The sequence below is a fragment of the Tachysurus vachellii genome, chromosome 9 (genome assembly GCF_030014155.1).
Source record: "Tachysurus vachellii isolate PV-2020 chromosome 9, HZAU_Pvac_v1, whole genome shotgun sequence".
NCBI lineage: Eukaryota > Metazoa > Chordata > Actinopteri > Siluriformes > Bagridae > Tachysurus > Tachysurus vachellii.
The window spans coordinates 3,335,339-3,354,248 of NC_083468.1; the positions used below are offsets into that span (position 1 = coordinate 3,335,339).

At 38.6% G+C, this 18,910-nt stretch overlaps 1 protein-coding gene and 6 non-coding genes across 9 annotated transcripts in view; all 7 read right to left on the reverse strand.

The window, feature by feature from the left end:
• The window catches only part of iqsec3b (IQ motif and Sec7 domain ArfGEF 3b), a 35,927-nt gene extending 23,600 nt beyond the window's left edge, over nucleotides 1-12,327 (reverse strand). For all 3 annotated transcript variants that reach the window (XM_060878539.1, XM_060878541.1, XM_060878540.1), the window contains exons 1-2: nucleotides 11,897-12,327; nucleotides 7,352-7,426 (exon numbers count right to left, since the gene is read on the reverse strand). In XM_060878539.1, the coding sequence (XP_060734522.1) occupies nucleotides 7,352-7,426; nucleotides 11,897-12,327 (506 nt within the window). The remainder of the gene's footprint in view (nucleotides 1-7,351; nucleotides 7,427-11,896) is intronic.
• A 3,018-nt stretch (nucleotides 12,328-15,345) lies between these two features.
• On the reverse strand, nucleotides 15,346-15,456 carry trnal-caa (transfer RNA leucine (anticodon CAA)). The gene is made up of 2 exons: nucleotides 15,419-15,456; nucleotides 15,346-15,391 (listed from the first exon to the last, which is right to left on the reverse strand). It is a non-coding gene; the product is annotated as a tRNA-Leu (tRNA).
• Nucleotides 15,457-16,394: 938 nt separating this feature from the next.
• On the reverse strand, nucleotides 16,395-16,505 carry trnal-caa (transfer RNA leucine (anticodon CAA)). The gene is made up of 2 exons: nucleotides 16,468-16,505; nucleotides 16,395-16,440 (listed from the first exon to the last, which is right to left on the reverse strand). It is a non-coding gene; the product is annotated as a tRNA-Leu (tRNA).
• Nucleotides 16,506-16,903: 398 nt separating this feature from the next.
• Nucleotides 16,904-17,014, reverse strand: trnal-caa (transfer RNA leucine (anticodon CAA)). Its single transcript has 2 exons — nucleotides 16,977-17,014; nucleotides 16,904-16,949 (listed from the first exon to the last, which is right to left on the reverse strand). It is a non-coding gene; the product is annotated as a tRNA-Leu (tRNA).
• An 882-nt stretch (nucleotides 17,015-17,896) lies between these two features.
• Nucleotides 17,897-18,007, reverse strand: trnal-caa (transfer RNA leucine (anticodon CAA)). The gene is made up of 2 exons: nucleotides 17,970-18,007; nucleotides 17,897-17,942 (listed from the first exon to the last, which is right to left on the reverse strand). It is a non-coding gene; the product is annotated as a tRNA-Leu (tRNA).
• A 418-nt stretch (nucleotides 18,008-18,425) lies between these two features.
• Nucleotides 18,426-18,536, reverse strand: trnal-caa (transfer RNA leucine (anticodon CAA)). Its single transcript has 2 exons — nucleotides 18,499-18,536; nucleotides 18,426-18,471 (listed from the first exon to the last, which is right to left on the reverse strand). It is a non-coding gene; the product is annotated as a tRNA-Leu (tRNA).
• Nucleotides 18,537-18,684: 148 nt separating this feature from the next.
• On the reverse strand, nucleotides 18,685-18,795 carry trnal-caa (transfer RNA leucine (anticodon CAA)). Its single transcript has 2 exons — nucleotides 18,758-18,795; nucleotides 18,685-18,730 (listed from the first exon to the last, which is right to left on the reverse strand). It is a non-coding gene; the product is annotated as a tRNA-Leu (tRNA).
• Nucleotides 18,796-18,910: the final 115 nt, after the last annotated feature.

Consider the following 18,910-nt stretch of genomic DNA (forward strand, 5'->3'; position numbering starts at 1 on the left):
AGTAGCAGTAGTAGTAGCAGAAGCAGATATACTGTAGAAGTAGTATCAGTGGCAGCGATAGTAGCAGTAGTAGGAGTGATAGTATTAGTAGCAGTAGCAATAGTACAGCAATAGCAGTAGCGGTAGTAGCAATAGTAGTAGCAGAAGTACACTGGTCGGCGCTGTTTCTGTTTATTGTCTTTTGTGTGCTGACTTTTGTCCTGCACTGTCTTTTCTGTCTTGTTTGTCTTGTCCTTCACTGTTTGCACCAGGTTGCACAGTTGCACTTTATGTGACTACTTACTAAGTCCTTAGCCCTGTCTTTGTTCTATGTAGCACCCTGGTCCTGGAGAAACGTTGTCTCATTTCACTGTGTACTGCAGCAGCTATATAGCCTATGGTTGAAATGACAATAAAAGCTTCTTGACTCTTGACTTGAAGAAGTAGCTATAATAGTAGTAGCGATAGTGGCAATAGTGGCAGTAGTAGTAACAGTAGAAGTAGCAGTAACAGAAGTAGGTATAGTAGTAGCAGCAGTACCAATAATATAGCAATAGCAGCAGAAGTTTTCAATGCCATGCCATCCTGTCTTAATTTCTTATCTCTCCTCATACATATGAGGATCAAAAGACTTTTCCAGAATCAGGTCAACATTAGTACTTTGTGCCAAAAAAGCATTTGAATCACTAGCTGTAGAAGGAAATGACAGAAAGGCTTATAAACAACAGATTTCAGAGCTTTATACTTATAGTTTAAATAATTTTAGTTTAATAATATTTACACGAGACAAAGCCTCTGAGTGACACTGAATGGCACTGATTCATTTTTGTCTAAAGTGTCAGTCATGTTTATTCATGATTTACTGATTGGCAGCTGCTTATGAGGTTCCGCCCATTCAAGATGCCTAAGAATCATCATTAGGAGAATCTCTGTTTCAGAGTGAAGATTGTACGGTGAACCAGTGCTTAAGATGAAGCGTTAAATCCATGTTGTCCAGTGTGCGTTAATCGTTTGTCTTATTAAAACGTTGAGTACACAAACACGTTAGCAATGTGTCAGGGGCATCGGTGTGCAGTTTCACACGGTCTGCCGAAAAGAGTTTGTATTTAATAAACAAACCGTGTAATACTGCCTTTAGATTTTTGAGAATTTGATATGGAGAAATATTAAATTCCACCAAGAATGATGAATAATAAGGATACTTTGATAAGTGTTTCGCCACTGCATGTTAATGAAATTTTAAAGGAAGCCCAGCTTCCGATCTAGTCTTAAATCAATTACCTGTGGTCTGCTGCAGATATTAGTGGTGTGCTGTAGTGTAAAATAATGTAGTTCATACATATAGTATTATATTCACAAGGGTCCAATGAAAGAAGACAGCAGGGCCGCATTTGCCCTTGAGCTTTCAGCGAGACACCATCCAGGACACTATAATCTGAAGAATCTCCATTATCTCTGTTAACGGTCTGTCAAGTGAGATCAAAACCAGACAGGAACTTGTCTGTGTAAATCGACTGCATTTTCAAGCTTGTCTTTTACAGTAATAATGTTTGACCCACAGCCTGACGATGATATAATGCATCATGGCGTTTCACTTAGTGTAACACTGATATTTTTTAAACCAGGCAGCTGGAATAATAATCTCTTCACTAATGATTCCTAAAAGTAAACATCACATTAATTCACATTGCATGCACACGTACATTATTATGTGGTTCGGTGCATTATAAAGCATGTATAAGTGTCATAGGAGCAAAGGTTCGTGTGCGCACTTTGCTCAGCAAAACAGCTGGAAGAAAACCTCCCAACACACCACTTTTCCTCTGAAAGCAACTGTGAAGAGACTTTTATTGCAATAAAACACAGTCTGCTGACTGGGTACTTTGTCAGCACAACAGTCAGTAAGTACTTTAATACCTGAAACATTCTCTCTCTCTCTCTCTCTCTCTCTCTCTCTCTCTCTCTCTCTCTCTCTCTCTCTCTCTCTCTCATACACACACTCAGAGGAAATGCACTGCCTTTAATATACTGCAGGACACCATATAGAAATAACAATCCATATTTATAAATAATACACTATATGACTATCATAGTTACATAATACACTATATCACTATTTTAAGGAAATTAAACAGAATTATATGGTCTATTATTTTAAATAATAATAATAATAATAATAATAATAATAATAATAATAATAATAATAGGAGATTCATTCAAAATGCTATTGCGTCTTTCAGAGGATGCCACGTTGGCATAAAGATGAAAGGTTTTTTTTTTACAAAGCAAAATGAGATAAAAGCTAAGTGCACGACTGTGTCTGATGCAAAGTCAACGTTCCTGTCAGTTTCCTATCACGGTTTTAAAGCCCTCCAGCCTCCTGCACCTGCACCAGGATGAAAATTTTAGTGAGGTTTAATGTGATAGCTGAAAAATTCGTTTTATTCATTCGTTTCAAAGAGGTTTGTATTTTACAAAGTTGTCCTCATTAACACTCACACTCACATCGACACTATATCTTTCTTTCAATGTCTTTCAATTTTATTCGTATAGTACTTTTGACAATGGACGTTGTCTCGTAGCAGCTTTACAGAACATAAGAAATATTGTACAAAAGGTTCAAGATTAATATTAGACTTATATTTAAATGTGTTTGCATCTATCCCCAATAAACAAGTCTGAGGTGGCTGAGGTGAGGAAAAACTCCCTTAGATTCAAGGATCAAAAGTGAACCTCATCCTCATTTGGGTGACACTGGAGGTTGTGATTATAAATTATTATACAGTTTAACAATTGTGTATTGATTAGTCAGTTGTTGTCCTATAAAGACCACATTTACTGTAGTTGGCATCTTCTATATGGCCAGATGTTTGTGCACACCTGATCATCATACCTACAGTATAAGTGTAATATTCTTCCTCAGACCTGTTGGCACACATCAACTGAAGCACACAATCGAATAGAATGTGTGTTGTATGTTGTAGCATTAAAATGAACATGACAATGCAGCTGTGCACAAATCACCTGAGCTCCAATAAGACATGGTGTGGAGGTTAAGGATGCAGTAGAAGAACTCCAGGGCTTTGCACAGAGCTCTGACTCTGACTCAACACCTTTGGAATGAAAAGGAAATGGAGCCTCAACAGCATCACAGTCTGATCTTACTAATGCTCTTATGGCTGAATGTGCACAAATTCCCAAAGCCATGATCCAAAATGTAGCAGAAAGCCTTCCTAGAAGAGTGGAGCTTATTATAAAGTGCTATTAAGTCTATGAGCAAACCTAATGTATCTCTGAAGCTGAAAAGGTCAGCTGAGAAGTGGGTCAGCTGAAAAGAAATTGCTGAAAAGCAATAAAAAAAAATAAATAATTTAATATATAATCAGCCAACACATTATGTCGAGACGACACTGGTGCCATATTGAATTTAACAATAAGCCTCTCAGAAACATAGCGTGTCAAACATGTCTTAGAAACATAGCGTACCACTTTTGGTTTCTATGGGTAGAAAGTCAGTAAGTAAGTAAGTAAGTACTAACTTACTTACATACTTACATATTTACTAACTTACTTACTTACTTACTGATATACTGACTTACTGGAAGTCAGTATATATGTAAGTAAGTAAGTTAGTAAGTCAGTCAGTAAATATGTAAGTAAGTAAGTCAGTAAATAAGTTAGTAAGTCAGTAAGTAAGTCAGTATATATGTAAGTAAGCAAGTTAGTAAGTCAGTCAGTAAATATGTAAGTAAGTCAGTAAGTAAGTAAGTAAGTAAGTAAGTAAGTAAGTAAGTAAGTAAGTAAGTAAGCAGTGACGTGACATACGGCTAAGTACGGTGACCCATACTCAGAATTCGTTCTCTGCATTTAACCCATCCAAAGTGCACACACACAGCAGTGAACACACTCCCAAAGCAGTGGGCAGCCATTTATGCTGCGGCGCCCGGGGAGTAGTTGGGGGGTTCAGTGCCTTGCTCAGCCTTAAGGTTAGGAGTCAAAGTCTCTAACCATTAAGCCACGACTTCCCCGTAGGTATGTAGGTAAATCAGTAAGTGAGTAAGTCAGTAAGTATGTACGCAAGCAAGCAAGTACATAAGTAAGTCAGTAAGTGAGCAAGTCAGTAAGCAAGTACAGAAGTAAGTAAGTAAGTAAATAAGTAAGAAGGTAAACAAGTAAGAAGGCAAGCAAGTAAATAAGTAAGACAAGAAGAAAATAAGTAAGTAAGTCAGTACGTAAGTAAGTCAGTTAGTAAATATGTAAGTATATCTTACTGACTTACTTACTAACTTACTTACATACTTACATATTTACTAACTTACTTACTTACTTACTGATATACTGACTTACTGGAAGTCAGTATATATGTAAGTAAGTAAGTTAGTAAGTCAGTCAGTAAATATGTAAGTAAGTAAGTCAGTAAATAAGTTAGTAAGTCAGTAAGTAAGTCAGTATATATGTAAGTAAGCAAGTTAGTAAGTCAGTCAGTAAATATGTAAGTAAGTCAGTAAGTAAGTAAGTTAGTAAGTTAGTAAGTCAGCAAGTAAGTCAGTAAATATGTAAGTAAGTCAGTAAGTAAGTCAGTAAATATGTAAGTAAATAAGTCAGTAAGTAAGTCAGTAATTATGTAAGTAAGGAAGTAAGTTTGTAAGTCAGTAAATATGTAAGTAAGTAAGTAAGTCAGTAAGTAAGTCAGTAAATATGTAAGTAAGTAAGTACGTTAGTAAATAAGTCAGTCAGTAAAATAATGAAGTAAAAGCTTTCATTAAACAAGCAAATGAAAAAGAGATCTGTTCTGTACCATTGTGCAAATAATGTTCATGTGATGTTCTGAAAACAGATAATGATGTTTTGGTTTTGGTTTTTAATTAGTCACAAAGTGTCTGAATAAAAGCTTGTTGCAATGTTTATATGCAGTATAAAATAGAATCTGCTCAGAAGAAAAGAGACAGATTGAACAAAATCAAGTTCTTGCAATGTTCAAAAATAAATGTGCTAATTGTTAATACTTAGGGCACTATTGTTAACGTGATGCTCACTAGCCTTAGCATTAAAGGAACGATGATGTGTTAGTGGTGAAGATGAAGAATTATGCTCACACACACACTTTTTCTCTTCACATCATGTTCTTCCTCTATTCTGTAACACACTTGTTCTCTCTCCCAAAGTCATACACACGTTCTGTCTCTCTCATCACCTCTCTATTTATATTCTGTTCTCTTGGCACATTATAGTTGTATTCTTTCACCCTGATAAACACACACACACACACACACACACACACACACACGCACGCTCTCTCGCATGCTTTCTTTTTCAGATAAACTCACCAGTGAGGAGCTTACTTACACAATCCCTTCGCCTTTGCCATGTCAGATTATATTTTACTCACAGCCTGTGTGAGCTAACCCTCATCTTCTCTCCCAGATTCAATTTAAAAGGAAGAATCATGTTCCAGAATCAGCAGTAAAGAAAGCGCTCAGTGGACTAAGGCTTGACTGCGGATTGTGAATTTGGTTCTGTGGATATGAGCACAGCTTTTTACGTTATCGCCCATAAACCCATGTAATGCACAGGTGTCCTTTAAGGTTCTGTTAAACCTGCAGATTTACTGCAGAAAGAAAAAGTCTGAATTATTTCAGAATAATTATAAATTCTTTCTTTTTCAGTGAATTCATACAGCAAAATGAATTTGTTTGTTTTTTTTCAATTTAGTCTGCTAAATTTAGCAATCAGTGATATCTGCTGTTTTTACTTCCTTAAAACTGTGAACCGTATCGACGTTATCGATGTAACAAGCTATACGGATCTGTATGAAGGTACTGCTGATGCGGTGAGATACTAAGTTGTTATGCCATCACATGCGGAATAAACTTCCAGTTTCTCTGACTGACTATTTCTAAGATTTAGGGTTCTTTACTTTATTTGTTTTACTAGGAGGTCACAAATAAGTGTTAGGTCTGTTATAGCTTCTTGGATAAACAAATATTCATTCATCCATTCATTCATCTTCTACCGCTTATCCGAACTACCTCAGGTCACGGGGAGCCTGTGCCTATCTCAGGCGTCATCGGGCATCAAGGCAGGATACACCCTGGACGGAGTGCCAACCCATCGCAGGGCACACACACACTCTCATTCACTCACGCAATCACACCCTAGGGACAATTTTTCCAGAGATGCCAATCAACCTACCATGCATGTCTTTGGACCGGGGGAGGAAACCGGAGTACCCGGAGGAAACCCCCGAGGCACGGGGAGAACATGCAAACTCCACACACACAAGGTGGAGGCGGGAATCGAACCCCGACCCTGGAGGTGTGAGGCGAACGTGCTAACCACTAAGCCACCGTGCCCATAAGCAACTATAATGGATTTAATTTCTGTGTTAGATTCCATCAGATTCTGTAGTATAGCTATACATAACGTGTGTACAGATTGTATTAGACATAAGATACAGATGAATAAAAACAGCCTTCTCTTAAACTGCCTGCTGTAAGGTTTGGTCTTCGTTACATCTGTATTTGCTCACAATCCAACTCTCAATCAAACTCTTTCCTAACAAGAGAATGAACTACAGACTTTATATTGTTTGCTGCATGCTTTTTATGCACTATTTTAAGGAAAATAAAGTATAAAATAAAATTATTGTAAGGCAGTCTGCAACATTATCAGAAAAGATTGTTTTATACAATTATTCTCACAATTATATAACCTATTTTTTAAATAATAATAATAATAGGAGATCTATTCAAAATGCTTGTTTTTCAGACGATGCCATATTGCCATAAGGATGAATGGTTTTTTTTTTTTTGTTTTGTTTTTACATGCACAATGAGATAAAAGCTAAGTGCATGACTGTCTTATGCAAAGTTAAAGTTCCTGTCAGTTTCCATCCACTAACATTAGGTGTTTATTTAAAGTAGTTTGTAGCCTAATCAGCAAACGCAAAACAACAGCAAATGAGGTTTGTATTTTACAAACAGCCAGTTGTCCTCATTAACACTCACATTGTTTGGAAGTGGAAGCTCAAGCAGTTAGTGCTCTGGGTTTAGGATCGTGGTTCAAGCCCCAGCAAGCTGCCAAGCTGCCACTGTGGAGCCCTTAATCAAGGCCCTTAACAATCTCTGCTCCAAGGGCACTTTATCACAGCTGACCCTGTGCTGTGGACACAACTTTGTTGGTAATGTATACAAAATAAAGACTTCTATCTATGTACGTTGATTGCTACATGCTTTATAACAAAAAGCCCTTCGTTTGGCATCCGTTCGAAATTTCTGACGTTCTAATCTAAGATGTTCTTTAAATCTTTGGAATTCCATTCAAATTAAATTTCTATAACAAATTAAACAAATGCCTCTTGTCACGTCCTCACCTTGAACAGCCAATGGGATCGCCTTCAGGAGCTTCAGGGGCGGGGCAGCAGAACTGGTGCAGGACAGTCTGGCTTCTGTAAAAGAGATGTAAACATTTATAATTAACATCACTAGCACACGGCTTTCGTTCCATCCGTAGAGGTGTATTATCTATTTAGACTGCTGCTAATGCACTGAACATCATATCCACTAACATACTGTTGGTTCTGGCAGCTCTTTCGAAATGTAAAGCTGTGAATGATGTGTTATAAGCCGAGCTTCGTTTTTGACCAACAAATGCATCGTACCATTTTTCTAGAAATCCACCCTTCATTATCTCTTCTGACATCGATAGGTTTTTTTACTGCAGTCCACAGATTCTAGTATACAATGTAAACAAAATTTACAAAATATCTCCATTACCAAACGTAGTCAATCCACCAAACATATTTGTTGTCTGCACTGAATCTATGACGCCAATCTTGCTTTCCGTTTATCATTACTGAAGCTGCATCCATAAGTAATCATGTACTGACCCCAAAAAATGTAGTCTGGCTCAGAAACAGCATTTATAAACACTAGGACATATTTATAGCTGAGCAAAACAAATGAATTATTTCATCTTTTTAAGTCTGATCTAAAATGAATCAGGACTCTGTTGGCTTTCAGTGTGAGACGTGTGTTTTTCCCTCTGTTTGAAACCTTACAAAGAATTTTAGTGGTTGAAAATAAAATTTTAGCTGCTGATGAACAAGCACTTGGGGCATCTCAGAGAGCAGAAATGGGTTTGACATCACCGTTTACTTTAACGATTTTAAACATTTGTTTTTTTTCTGGATCGTTTCTATGAATCTATCACTCCTAGTATTCTAGGGAAAAGCAGAAATACTTATGAAACACTACACATTCTTAAAGCTCAGAGTCTAGTTTCATATAAGCTTATTTATATAAGCAGATTTACCGCCACTGTGGAGTGAGACGTGACAAAGACATCCAATCATCAATATAGATATGTTCTGTAATAGGATAGGATAATAATAATAATAATAGGATGTTCTGGATCAAGTGCTATTCTATAGTCTGCTGAATAATGAGTAAAGACTCAAGAACTTTCTGGCAACCTCAGAAATGTAAACTGCACCCAGGTAATTTTACTGATAATGAATGAGACACTCTACAATCTACTTTAATCGAATCTACTCTAATATTCTATAATCTAATCTACTATACTCTAATCTACTTCACTCTACTTTACTCTAATCTAATCTACTTTACTCTAATCTACTCTACTTTAATCCACTTAACTCTAATCTAATCTAATCTAATCTACTTTAATCTAATCTAATCTACTTTTCTCTACTCTAATCTACTCTAATCTCCTCTACTTTATTCTACTTTAATTTTATCTAATCTAATCTAATCTAATCTAATCTAATCTAATCTAATCTACTCTTTTCTAATCTTCTTTACTCTACTCTAATCTACTCTAATCTATTTTACTCCACATCACTCTTCACGCTAATATCTACTCTACTCCACTCTACTCTAATTTACTCTATTCTTCTCTGATCTACTCAAATCTACTCTAATCCATTAGTTTTTAGCTGGTCGTATTTTAAGATGTTTGTCATTTCATACAGAAACAATTTAAACATGTCTGAGATTACAGAACATTTCAGCAGTAGTACAAACAACTCATTTCTGTACTTCACAATATTCTATGATATATGATTATATATGATATGTAGGATGATATATAATTAACCAAATGTCATTGTCAATGTTTTGTTTATGCTGGTTGTACATTTTTGAACACAGTTTGGCCTTCAAAGGTTTGGTTAATGGTCTAAGCTTTAATTTGTTCTAAACTAAAGGTAATTCTATATTAACATAAAAGTGGCAATATTCCATTATGGTAAAAAAAAAAACAACACATTTGCTATCATTAAGAAAGCCAGGGCTGTAAAGGTGCAGCTTGTAATATTACGTGAATTGCAGTTAAACCAGCCGCCCATTTTTTCCACTGAATATGTTTGCCTGGTTAGATGCCTTTTAAGAAAAAAAAGGGTAGAGCTGAGTTGCATAATATACATGCTTCAGCAAAATGATTGTTTCTAGAGAATTCCCTTGCATGGAATTTGTATGAATCACAATTAATTAACACTTAATATAGATATAAGAACATCTAGTATTCTGCTTCGAAATAGCCACACACAAACACTGAGCATGTCCTTTCCATAGGGAGATGTTAATATGAACACACACAAACACACTCACACACACATCCAGGGTATAAATGCAGTATGAGAGGTGCACAAGATAGGCAGATGATTGGTTCTAATATATATAGCATCTCTCTCTCTCTCTCTCTCTCTCTCTCTGTCTTACACACACACACACACACACACACACACACACACACACACTTTCCATCTCTAGAGTGGATTAGGAGGCAGCTGGCAGATCAGCTCTACATCCTCTATGGGAATTTGACTTTAATGCTTCACTTAATGCACAGTATGCTGCAGTCTACTACTTGTGTGTGCATGCCTGTGTGTGTGTGTGTGTGTGTGTGTGTGTGTGTGTGTGTGTGTGTGTGTGTGTGCGCATGCACGTGCACATACACCCATTTTTATGTTCATATTTTAGTCTGAGAGCTGGAACACACTCTTGTTTACTGGAGCTTCACATTAACATGACAGCTTTCCATCCTCAGACACGTGCCACATTAAATCATTCCATCTGGCAAGCCGGGATCTTTCTACCGTGACCAAGACATCTCTCTTTAAACAGCAACTCAAAAATGTACTTTTAATCATCCTTGACCAGGAGTAAACCCATGATATCTCCAAACGCCGACAAAAATATTAAGAGCAACAATGTCTTGATTCTGTTCTCCTTTACAAATGTCTTTCTATATTAGAAAATATTTAAAGAAAACTCCCTTATTTATCTAATGAACTTATAAGGAACCCAATGAGGAACTGTTGTCAAAGCATATATTTTTGTCTCACTTCTTCGGGGAAACCTTTTTGAAGGTTCTTTGTAGAACTCTACAACAGTGTTTTCCTGTTATAAAAGATTTCTAAAAAAAAAAAAAAAAAAAAAAGTTCTTAATGATGTCTCTTCTCCTAAATTTATAAGTCCTAACAGTTGTATGGTACTTCTTCTGGGAAATCGCTTAAAGCTTCTATGTAGATGCCTAAAACTGTGGTTCCCTATTAGAAAGTATTTCAGAAGGAACTGCACTAAGAATGTATGATTATTATAAGGAACCCTTTAAGGATCTTTCCATCTTTACTCTTAAAAACCTTAATGAATATTTGGTTATTTTTCTGTGAAACCCTTCAGTAATCTTTGTAGAATCACACCAGCCTCCTCGAAAGGGTTTGAGAAAGTCTTTTTTGGAAGCTCAAAACTTTAAGAATGTAAGTCATAATGTAAGTGTAATAGTGTACTGATGAAAAAATGTGTAAGAAAAACAGATTTTTTTTTTATATTATTTCTGACAAAATGGTCTTCAGGACAGCAGAGTTTACGGTTTATTTGTAAAATGACTTTGTGTTTGGAAAGTAGACAGAACTCTTTTTATAAAGTGATGAAGGGAACTTGTTTTATAGACATTTCACAACATTAAATTTTGCTACGATCAGATAAAAAGTAATGTTTTAATTAATAAAAAATAATTGCTGACAAATTGCCGAAGAGACACACGAAAGGATTTTCATCACATCAATAGTTTTACTACAGAACATCACAGTCTGTATTCAGATCACAGTCTGTTTACTTTTAGAATATAAACCCTGTATTTTTCCTCTCAGTCTGAATATATGCTGTCTATTTTTATGGAAAAAGCATGAGTCTGTAGTGTGAACAACAGACAGCAAATGATCCAACCTAGCTTAAGAGTGTTTGTTGCTTCATATTGATTTTTCACTAACAGGTTGAAAGGGTGATGTGAGTCCTCGGATTTCTCTTTGACTTCTTTAGAAGTCACTGGATCAGAACGGCTTGGAAACCCATGCAGTAGGAAAGATGCATCAATATCAGTTTTATTTCTTACTATATATCCTACATTATTATTAGTAGTAGTACTATTATTAGTAGTATTACCATTATTATTATTATTATTATTATTATTATTATTATTATTATTATTATTATCATTATCATCATCATCATCATCATCATCATCATTATTATTATTATTTTCATTTCTAGTACTACTACTGCTACTACTTATTATTATTATTATTATTATTATTATTATTATTATTATTTTTATTATTTTCATTTCTAGTGTCTTTACTGGAATGTTAACATTTATTTATTTATTTATTTATTTATTTATTTATTTATTGTACCCCTGTGTTTTCCCATTATGGCTTTACGGCGAGTTGCGCAGGAAAAAAAAGCGTTAATCTCGCGCACGCCGCCCCGTTATATTATGAGCGAAAATAACACCGTGAATAACTCAGATGTTGTTATGTAATCCGAGTGCCGTGGCGTCATCAGTACAGTTGTCCACTTCAGAGCTTATTGAACACTGGTTGACATGGACTTACTCTGAATTCCTTGGGCCGGTCCGACAGAGAGCGGTGGACATCTGGGGCACCAGGGAACGGCAGCGCGTGTCTGCGTCCGTGTCCTCCGTTGACGCGTCTATGCTTGCACCGCTGGGCACGGCAGGTACCAGCTGCATGTCTTGTGGTGAGTGGGGCTCGGTTTGAATAGTCGGTGTCCGCAGAGGAGGGGGCGTCCCGTCCCTTGTGGCCAAAGCAGAGGAGGTGCGAGGGGGCGGATGAGGCCGCGAGGGATGCCGGTGTGTAGCGTCGTGGAGCCGCAGGTTTTCTCCAGCCAGCTCCTTTAATTTGCGCTCTAGCGTGTCGATGCGGCGCCGCTGGGTCTGAATGAGGCCCTGCTGGTTCTGCACGATGGTTGTCAGCTCCTTGAGATAGAGCACCGCCTGAAGAGGGTTCTCCAACAGGCTCGACATGGTGCTGTATGGAGAAGCGCGCCGAGCGACAGGACGGAATCAGGCTGCGCGCTCAGCTGGACCGGGAGAGAGAAAGAACGAGAGAGAGAGAGAGAGAGAGAGAGAGAGAGAGAGAGAGAGAGAGAGAGAGAGAGAGAGAGAGAGAGAGAGAGAAACTCCCGCCTCCGCCTCCGCCTCCGGAGGAAACTATCCGCGGTGAGATGGTGCTGATGCGAGGACGTCAAAACATAAGCACACGGTGGGCGGACTTTCAGGAGTGACGCAGTGACGCACGTAAGCGCGCACAGTAAAGAATCACCCAAACTGATGGTGAATAGTCAGAGAATAGAGGGTTAATTCACTATTAAATGTCTGTCATTTCCTCACATGACATTTCCTCTGACTGAACGTGCATTTCTGTAGAAAAATCCTTTTTTGATATATACCTATTCTTAAAATATGCACTAAGATTCAGGCAATGCAGTTTATCCTGAGAGTAAACAATTAAGCAGACAATTAACTGCATCACTTATCAGTCTGTTGTTATGAGCGATATGGCAGTCAATCCACCCTAACCCTATCTACAAGCATGTTGTCGATATGCAAGATAGGAGGAAAGCCACGTGGACACGGGAGAACATGCAAAACAGATTGGAGAAGTGCTTTTATAGAGATCAAAAGGAGACTGATCATTTTGATGAGCACCTTTGTATCATCAGAATGAAGGGTTTCCTGTTTCCAATGATGAGACTCTTCAACAATGATAGACAAAGCATTAATGAAATATCAGTTTGCACTGGCAGTTGTTGTTATGGGAACAATGAACTGATGAAATGAAGAGAGGAAAGGTTTTTTTTTATATTGAGCTTGTATACACAGGTCTTTGTGTAAGAATATCTGAGTGGTCAAAGGTCCCAAGTTCAATTCCATCCTGACTGCTGGGGATTCTGGTCTCTGTACAGAGGCTGGATTCAACCCCATATCCATTTGACAGCTCATTTTTCTGACTGGAACCCAAACATCCTGCACCAACAGTACAATCGAAGAACTTTGAAATTTGTGCTGTTTGAAACCTTCATCAAATGCACAAGCAAAAAGCTCTTATATCAAAGGAAGGTTCTTCTTTTTGAAAAGAAAAAGATACATATTTTTGGATGAGAAAAGTAAAAATGATTGCTGGTATGGATAATGGGAAGTAGTTTGATCCATTTATGATTGTGTAAACAATTGTGACACAGGGGATCAATTTATGATTTGTGATAAGTCTTCCAGTCGCTAACCCCCAACTGTTAGAAGTGGGATTTGAACCCACACCTCCATGTGGAGACCAGAGCACCTAGTAACTTGGAAGGTAATGAACTTTGAGTCTGGCGCCATAGATGGCTCGGCCATTCTGACAAGTAAGCCAAGCTTTTTTTATTATTATTTAATTTTTTTAATCTTCTGTACGGTTATCTAATAAAGCAGCATAATGGCTAGTTTTTTCTAAACAATTGTGTCACAGGGGACACATTTATGGTTTGTGTTAGGTCTTCCGTCACTAACAAACAACTGTCAGAAGTGGGATTTGAAGCCACACCTCCATGTGGAGACCAGAACAAACAGCAACTAGTGTCCGGTTATCTAAAAAATCAGAGATCACCCAGCTACCTGGATGGTAACGAGCCTTGAGTCTGGCACCTTAGACCACTCGGTCATTCTGAGACACAAAGTATTGATTAGGAAAAAGGAAGAAAGCTTCCTGGAAAGCTCTGGCCATTTAAAATATCACTCCTTACAGTCAATTCTAGCAAGTGTTTTGCATCTTTAAGTACATTTCTAATCGGAAAATAATTTTCCAAAGTAAGTAACTGTCAGAAGTGAACCCACTCCTCCATGAGGAGACCAGAACACCCAGCAACCTGGAAGGTAATGAACCTTGAGTCTGGCGCCTTAGACCACTCGGCCATTCTGACAGGGGTGCAAAGATTTTTTCTTAATTTTTTTATTTAATTTTATTTAACTTCTGTACGGTTATCTAACAAATTTACATTTACATTTACAGCATTTGGCAGACGCCCTTATCCAGAGCGACGTACATAAGTGCTTAAATCTCTAACATTGAATACATTAATGCTGGCTCACTAAGTTACATACTTAAGATACCATGAGTTTAAAACATTTGTTCAAAGTTACAATGAAAAAGTGTCAAAGGTGTTTTGTTTTTTTTTTTAAAAATGCAAAAGATAATGAAAGAAGTGCTAGTTGAAGTGTTTCCTGTATAAGTAGGTCTTCAACCGCCGCTTGAAAATAGCCAGTGACTCAGCTGTCCGGACCTCTAGGGGAAGTTCGTTCCACCACCTTGGTGCCAGTACAGAGAAGAGTCTTGTAGTATACTTGCCTCTTACCCTGTGAGATGGTGGAACCAGTCGAGCAGTGCTGGTAGATCGGAGGGTGCGGGGTGCAGTGTGAGGAGTGATGAGGGCTTTGAGGTAAGAGGGAGCTGGTCCATTTTTGGCTTTGTAGGCCAGCATCAGTGTTTTGAATCTGATGCATGCAGCTACCGGAAGCCAGTGGAGGGATCGCAGCAGCGGGGTGGTATGCGAGAACTTTGGCAGGTTGAAAACAAGCCGGGCAGCTGCATTTTGGATCATTTGCAGAGGACGGATTGCGTTCATAGGTAGACCTGCCAGCAGTGCATTGCAGTAATCCAGTCTAGAAATGACAAGAGAAACAAATCAGCATAATAGCTAGTTTTTTCTAAACAATTGTGTCACAGGGATATATTTATGATTTGTGTTAAGACTTCCGGTCAGTAACAAACAACTGTCAGAAGTGGGATTTGAACCCACATCTCCATTTGGAGACCAGAACACCCAGCAACCTGGAAGGTAATGAGCCTTGAGTCTGGCACCTTAGACCGCTCGGCCAACCTAACAGACATATGGTGTGGTGTCCGGTTATCTAACAAATCAGCATAATGGCTAGTTTTGTCTGAACAATTGTGCCACAGGATACATTTATGATTTGTGTTAAGACTTCCGGTCAGTAACAAATAACTGTCAGAAGTGGGATTTGAACCCACGCCTCCATGTGGAGACCAGAACACCCAGCAACCTGGAAGGTATTGAGCCTTGAGTCTGGCGCCTTAGACCACTCGGCCATTCTGACAGGGGTGCAAGAGTTTTTTTTTAAATTTTTTTTATTTAACTTCTGTACGGTTATCTAATAAAGCAGCATAATAGCTAGTTTTTTCTAAACAATTGTGTCACAGGGGATACATTTGTGTTAGGTCTTCCAGTCAGTAACAACCCACACCTCCATGAGGAGACCAGAACACCCAGCAACCTGGAATAATGTCCAATTTCATCTGAAATGCGTCCCAGACCACCTCCTGAAGTGGTTTGAATGACCAGATTTATATCCATCTCGAAAACGTTTCATAATAGCTAGAATCGGAAAATCATTTTCCAAAGTAGGTAACTGTCAGAAGTGAACCCACGCCTCCATGAGGAGACCAGAACACACAGCAAATTGGAAGGTAAAGAGTCTTACACTGCTTAGTCTTCAGGACTTTTGTTAAGTAACAAATCACTGTCAGAAGTGGGATTTGAACCCACGCCTCCATGAGGAGACCAGAACACCCAGCACCCTGAAAGGTAATGAGCCTTGAGTCTGGCCATCCTGACAGACATATGTAGCAGTGTCCGGTTATCTAACAAATCAGCATAATGGCCAGTTTTGTCTGAACAATTGTGCCACAGGGGATACATTTATGATTTGTGTCAAGACTTCCAGTCAGTAACAAATCACTGTCAGAAGTGGGATTAGAACCCACGCCTCCATGAGGAGACCAGAACAACCAGCAACCTGGAAGATAAAGAGTCTTACACTCCTTAGTCTTTATGATTTTTGTTAAGACTTCCAATCAGTAACAAATAAATGTCAGAAGTGGGATTTGAACCCATGCCTCCATGTGGAGACCAGAACACCCAGCAAACTGGAAGGTATTGAGCCTTGAGTCTGGCGCCTTAGACCGCGCTGCCATTGTGACAGGGGTGCCAAGAGTTTTTCTTAATTTTTTATGATTCCGGGCAATACCAAATAACTGTCAGAAGTGGGATTTGAACCCACGCCTCCATTTGGAGACCAGAACACCCAGCAACCTGGAAGGTATTGAGCCTTGAGTCTGGCGCCTTAGACCGCTCGGCCATTCTGACATGGGTGCAAGGGTTTTTTCTTAATTTTTTTATTTAATTTTATTTAACTTCTGTACGGTTATCTAATAAAGCAGCATAATAGCTAGTTTTTTCTAAACAATTGTGTCACAGGGGATACATTTGTGTTACGTCTTCCAGTCAGTAACCACCCACGCCTCCATGAGGAGACCAGAACACCCAGCAACCTGGAAGGTAATGAAGCTTGAGTTTGGCACCTTAAACCGCTCAGCCATTCTGACAGGGGTGCCAAGATTTTTCTTAATTTTTTTATTTAATTTTATTTAACTTCTGTACGGATATCTCACAAATCAGCATAATGGCTAATTTTGTCTAAACAATTGTGTCGCAGGGGATACATTTATGATTTGTGTTAAGACTTCCAGTCAACAACAAATAACTGTCAGAAGTGGGATTTGAACCCACGCCTCCATTTGGAGACCAGAACACCCAGCAACCTGGAAGGTAATGAACCTTGAGTCTGGCGCCTTAGACCGCTCGGCCATTCTGACAGGGGTGCAAGAGTTTTTTCTTAATTTTTTTTATTTAACTTCTGTACGGTTATCTAATAAAGCAGCATAATAGCTAGTTTTTTCTAAACAATTGTGTCACAGGGGATACATTTGTGTTAGGTCTTCCAGTCAGTAACAACCCACGCCTCCATGTGGAGACCAGAACACCCAGCAACCTGGAAGGTAATGAAGCTTGAGTTTGGCACCTTAAACCGCTCAGCCATTCTGACAGGGGTGCCAAGATTTTTCTTAATGTTTTTATTTAATTTTATTTTACTGATATCTCACAAATCAGCATAATGGCTAATTTTGTCTAAACAATTGTGTCGCAGGGGATACATTTATGATTTTTGTTAAGACTTCCAGTCAGTAACAAATAACTGTCAGAAGTGGGATTTGAACCCACGCCTCCATGTGGAGACCAGAACACCCAGCAACCTGGAAGGTATTGAGCCTTGAGTCTGGCACCTTAGACCGCGCTGCCATTGTGACAGGAATGCCAAGATTTTTTCTTAATTTTTTTATTTAATTTTATTTAACTTCTGTACGGTTATCTAATAAAGCAGCATAATAGCTAGTTTTTTCTAAACAATTGTGTCACAGGGGATACATTTGTGTTAGGTCTTCCAGTCAGTAACAACCCACGCCTCCATGAGGAGACCAGAACACCCAGCAACCTGGAAGGTAATGAAGCTTGAGTTTGGCACCTTAAACCGCTCAGCCATTCTGACAGGGGTGCCAAGATTTTTCTTAATGTTTTTATTTAATTTTATTTTACTGATATCTCACAAATCAGCATAATGGCTAATTTTGTCTAAACAATTGTGTCGCAGGGGATACATTTATGATTTTTGTTAAGACTTCCAGTCAGTAACAAATAACTGTCAGAAGTGGGATTTGAACCCACGCCTCCATGTGGAGACCAGAACACCCAGCAACCTGGAAGGTATTGAGCCTTGAGTCTGGCGCCTTAGACCGCTCGGCCACCCTGACAGACATATGTAGCAGTGTCCGGTTATCTAACAAATCAGCATAATGGCCAGTTTTGTCTGAACAATTGTGCCACGGGATACATTCATGATTTGTGTTAAGACTTCCAGTCAGTAACAAATCACTGTCAGAAGTGGGATTAGAACCCACGCCTCTATGAGGAGACCAGAACAACCAGCAACCTGGAAGATAAAGAGTCTTACACTCCTTAGTCTTTATGATTTTTGTTAAGACTTCCAATCAGTAACAAATAAATGTCAGAAGTGGGATTTGAACCCATGCCTCCATGTGGAGACCAGAACACCCAGCAAACTGGAAGGTATTGAGCCTTGAGTCTGGCACCTTAGACCGCGCTGCCGTTGTGACAGGGGTGCCAAGATTTTTTCTTAATTTTATATGATTCGAGTCAATAACAAATAACTGTCAGAAGTGGGATTTGAACCCACGCCTCCATTTGGAGACCAGAACACCCAGCAACCTGGAAGGCATTGAGCCTTGAGTCTGGCGCCTTAGACCGCTCGGCCATTCTGACAGGGGTGCCAAGATTTTTCTTTTTTTTTTACTGATATTTTTTTCGGTTATCTCACAAATCAGCATAATGGCTAATTTTGTCTAAACAATTGTGTCGCAGGGGATACATTTATGATTTGTGTTAAGACTTCCAGTCAGTAACAAATAACTGTCAGAAGTGGGATTTGAACCCACGCCTCCATGTGGAGACCAGAACACCCAGCAACCTGGAAGGTAATAAGCCTTGAGTCTGGCGCCTTAGACCGCTCGGCCATCCTGACAGAGATGCTTGTTTTTATTTTTTCCCCTTTGTTACCTTTTTCTATTTAATTATATAATTAAGTTATAAAAAAGAGACCAAGTAAACGGGGTAAGTGTGTATGTATGTGTGTGTGT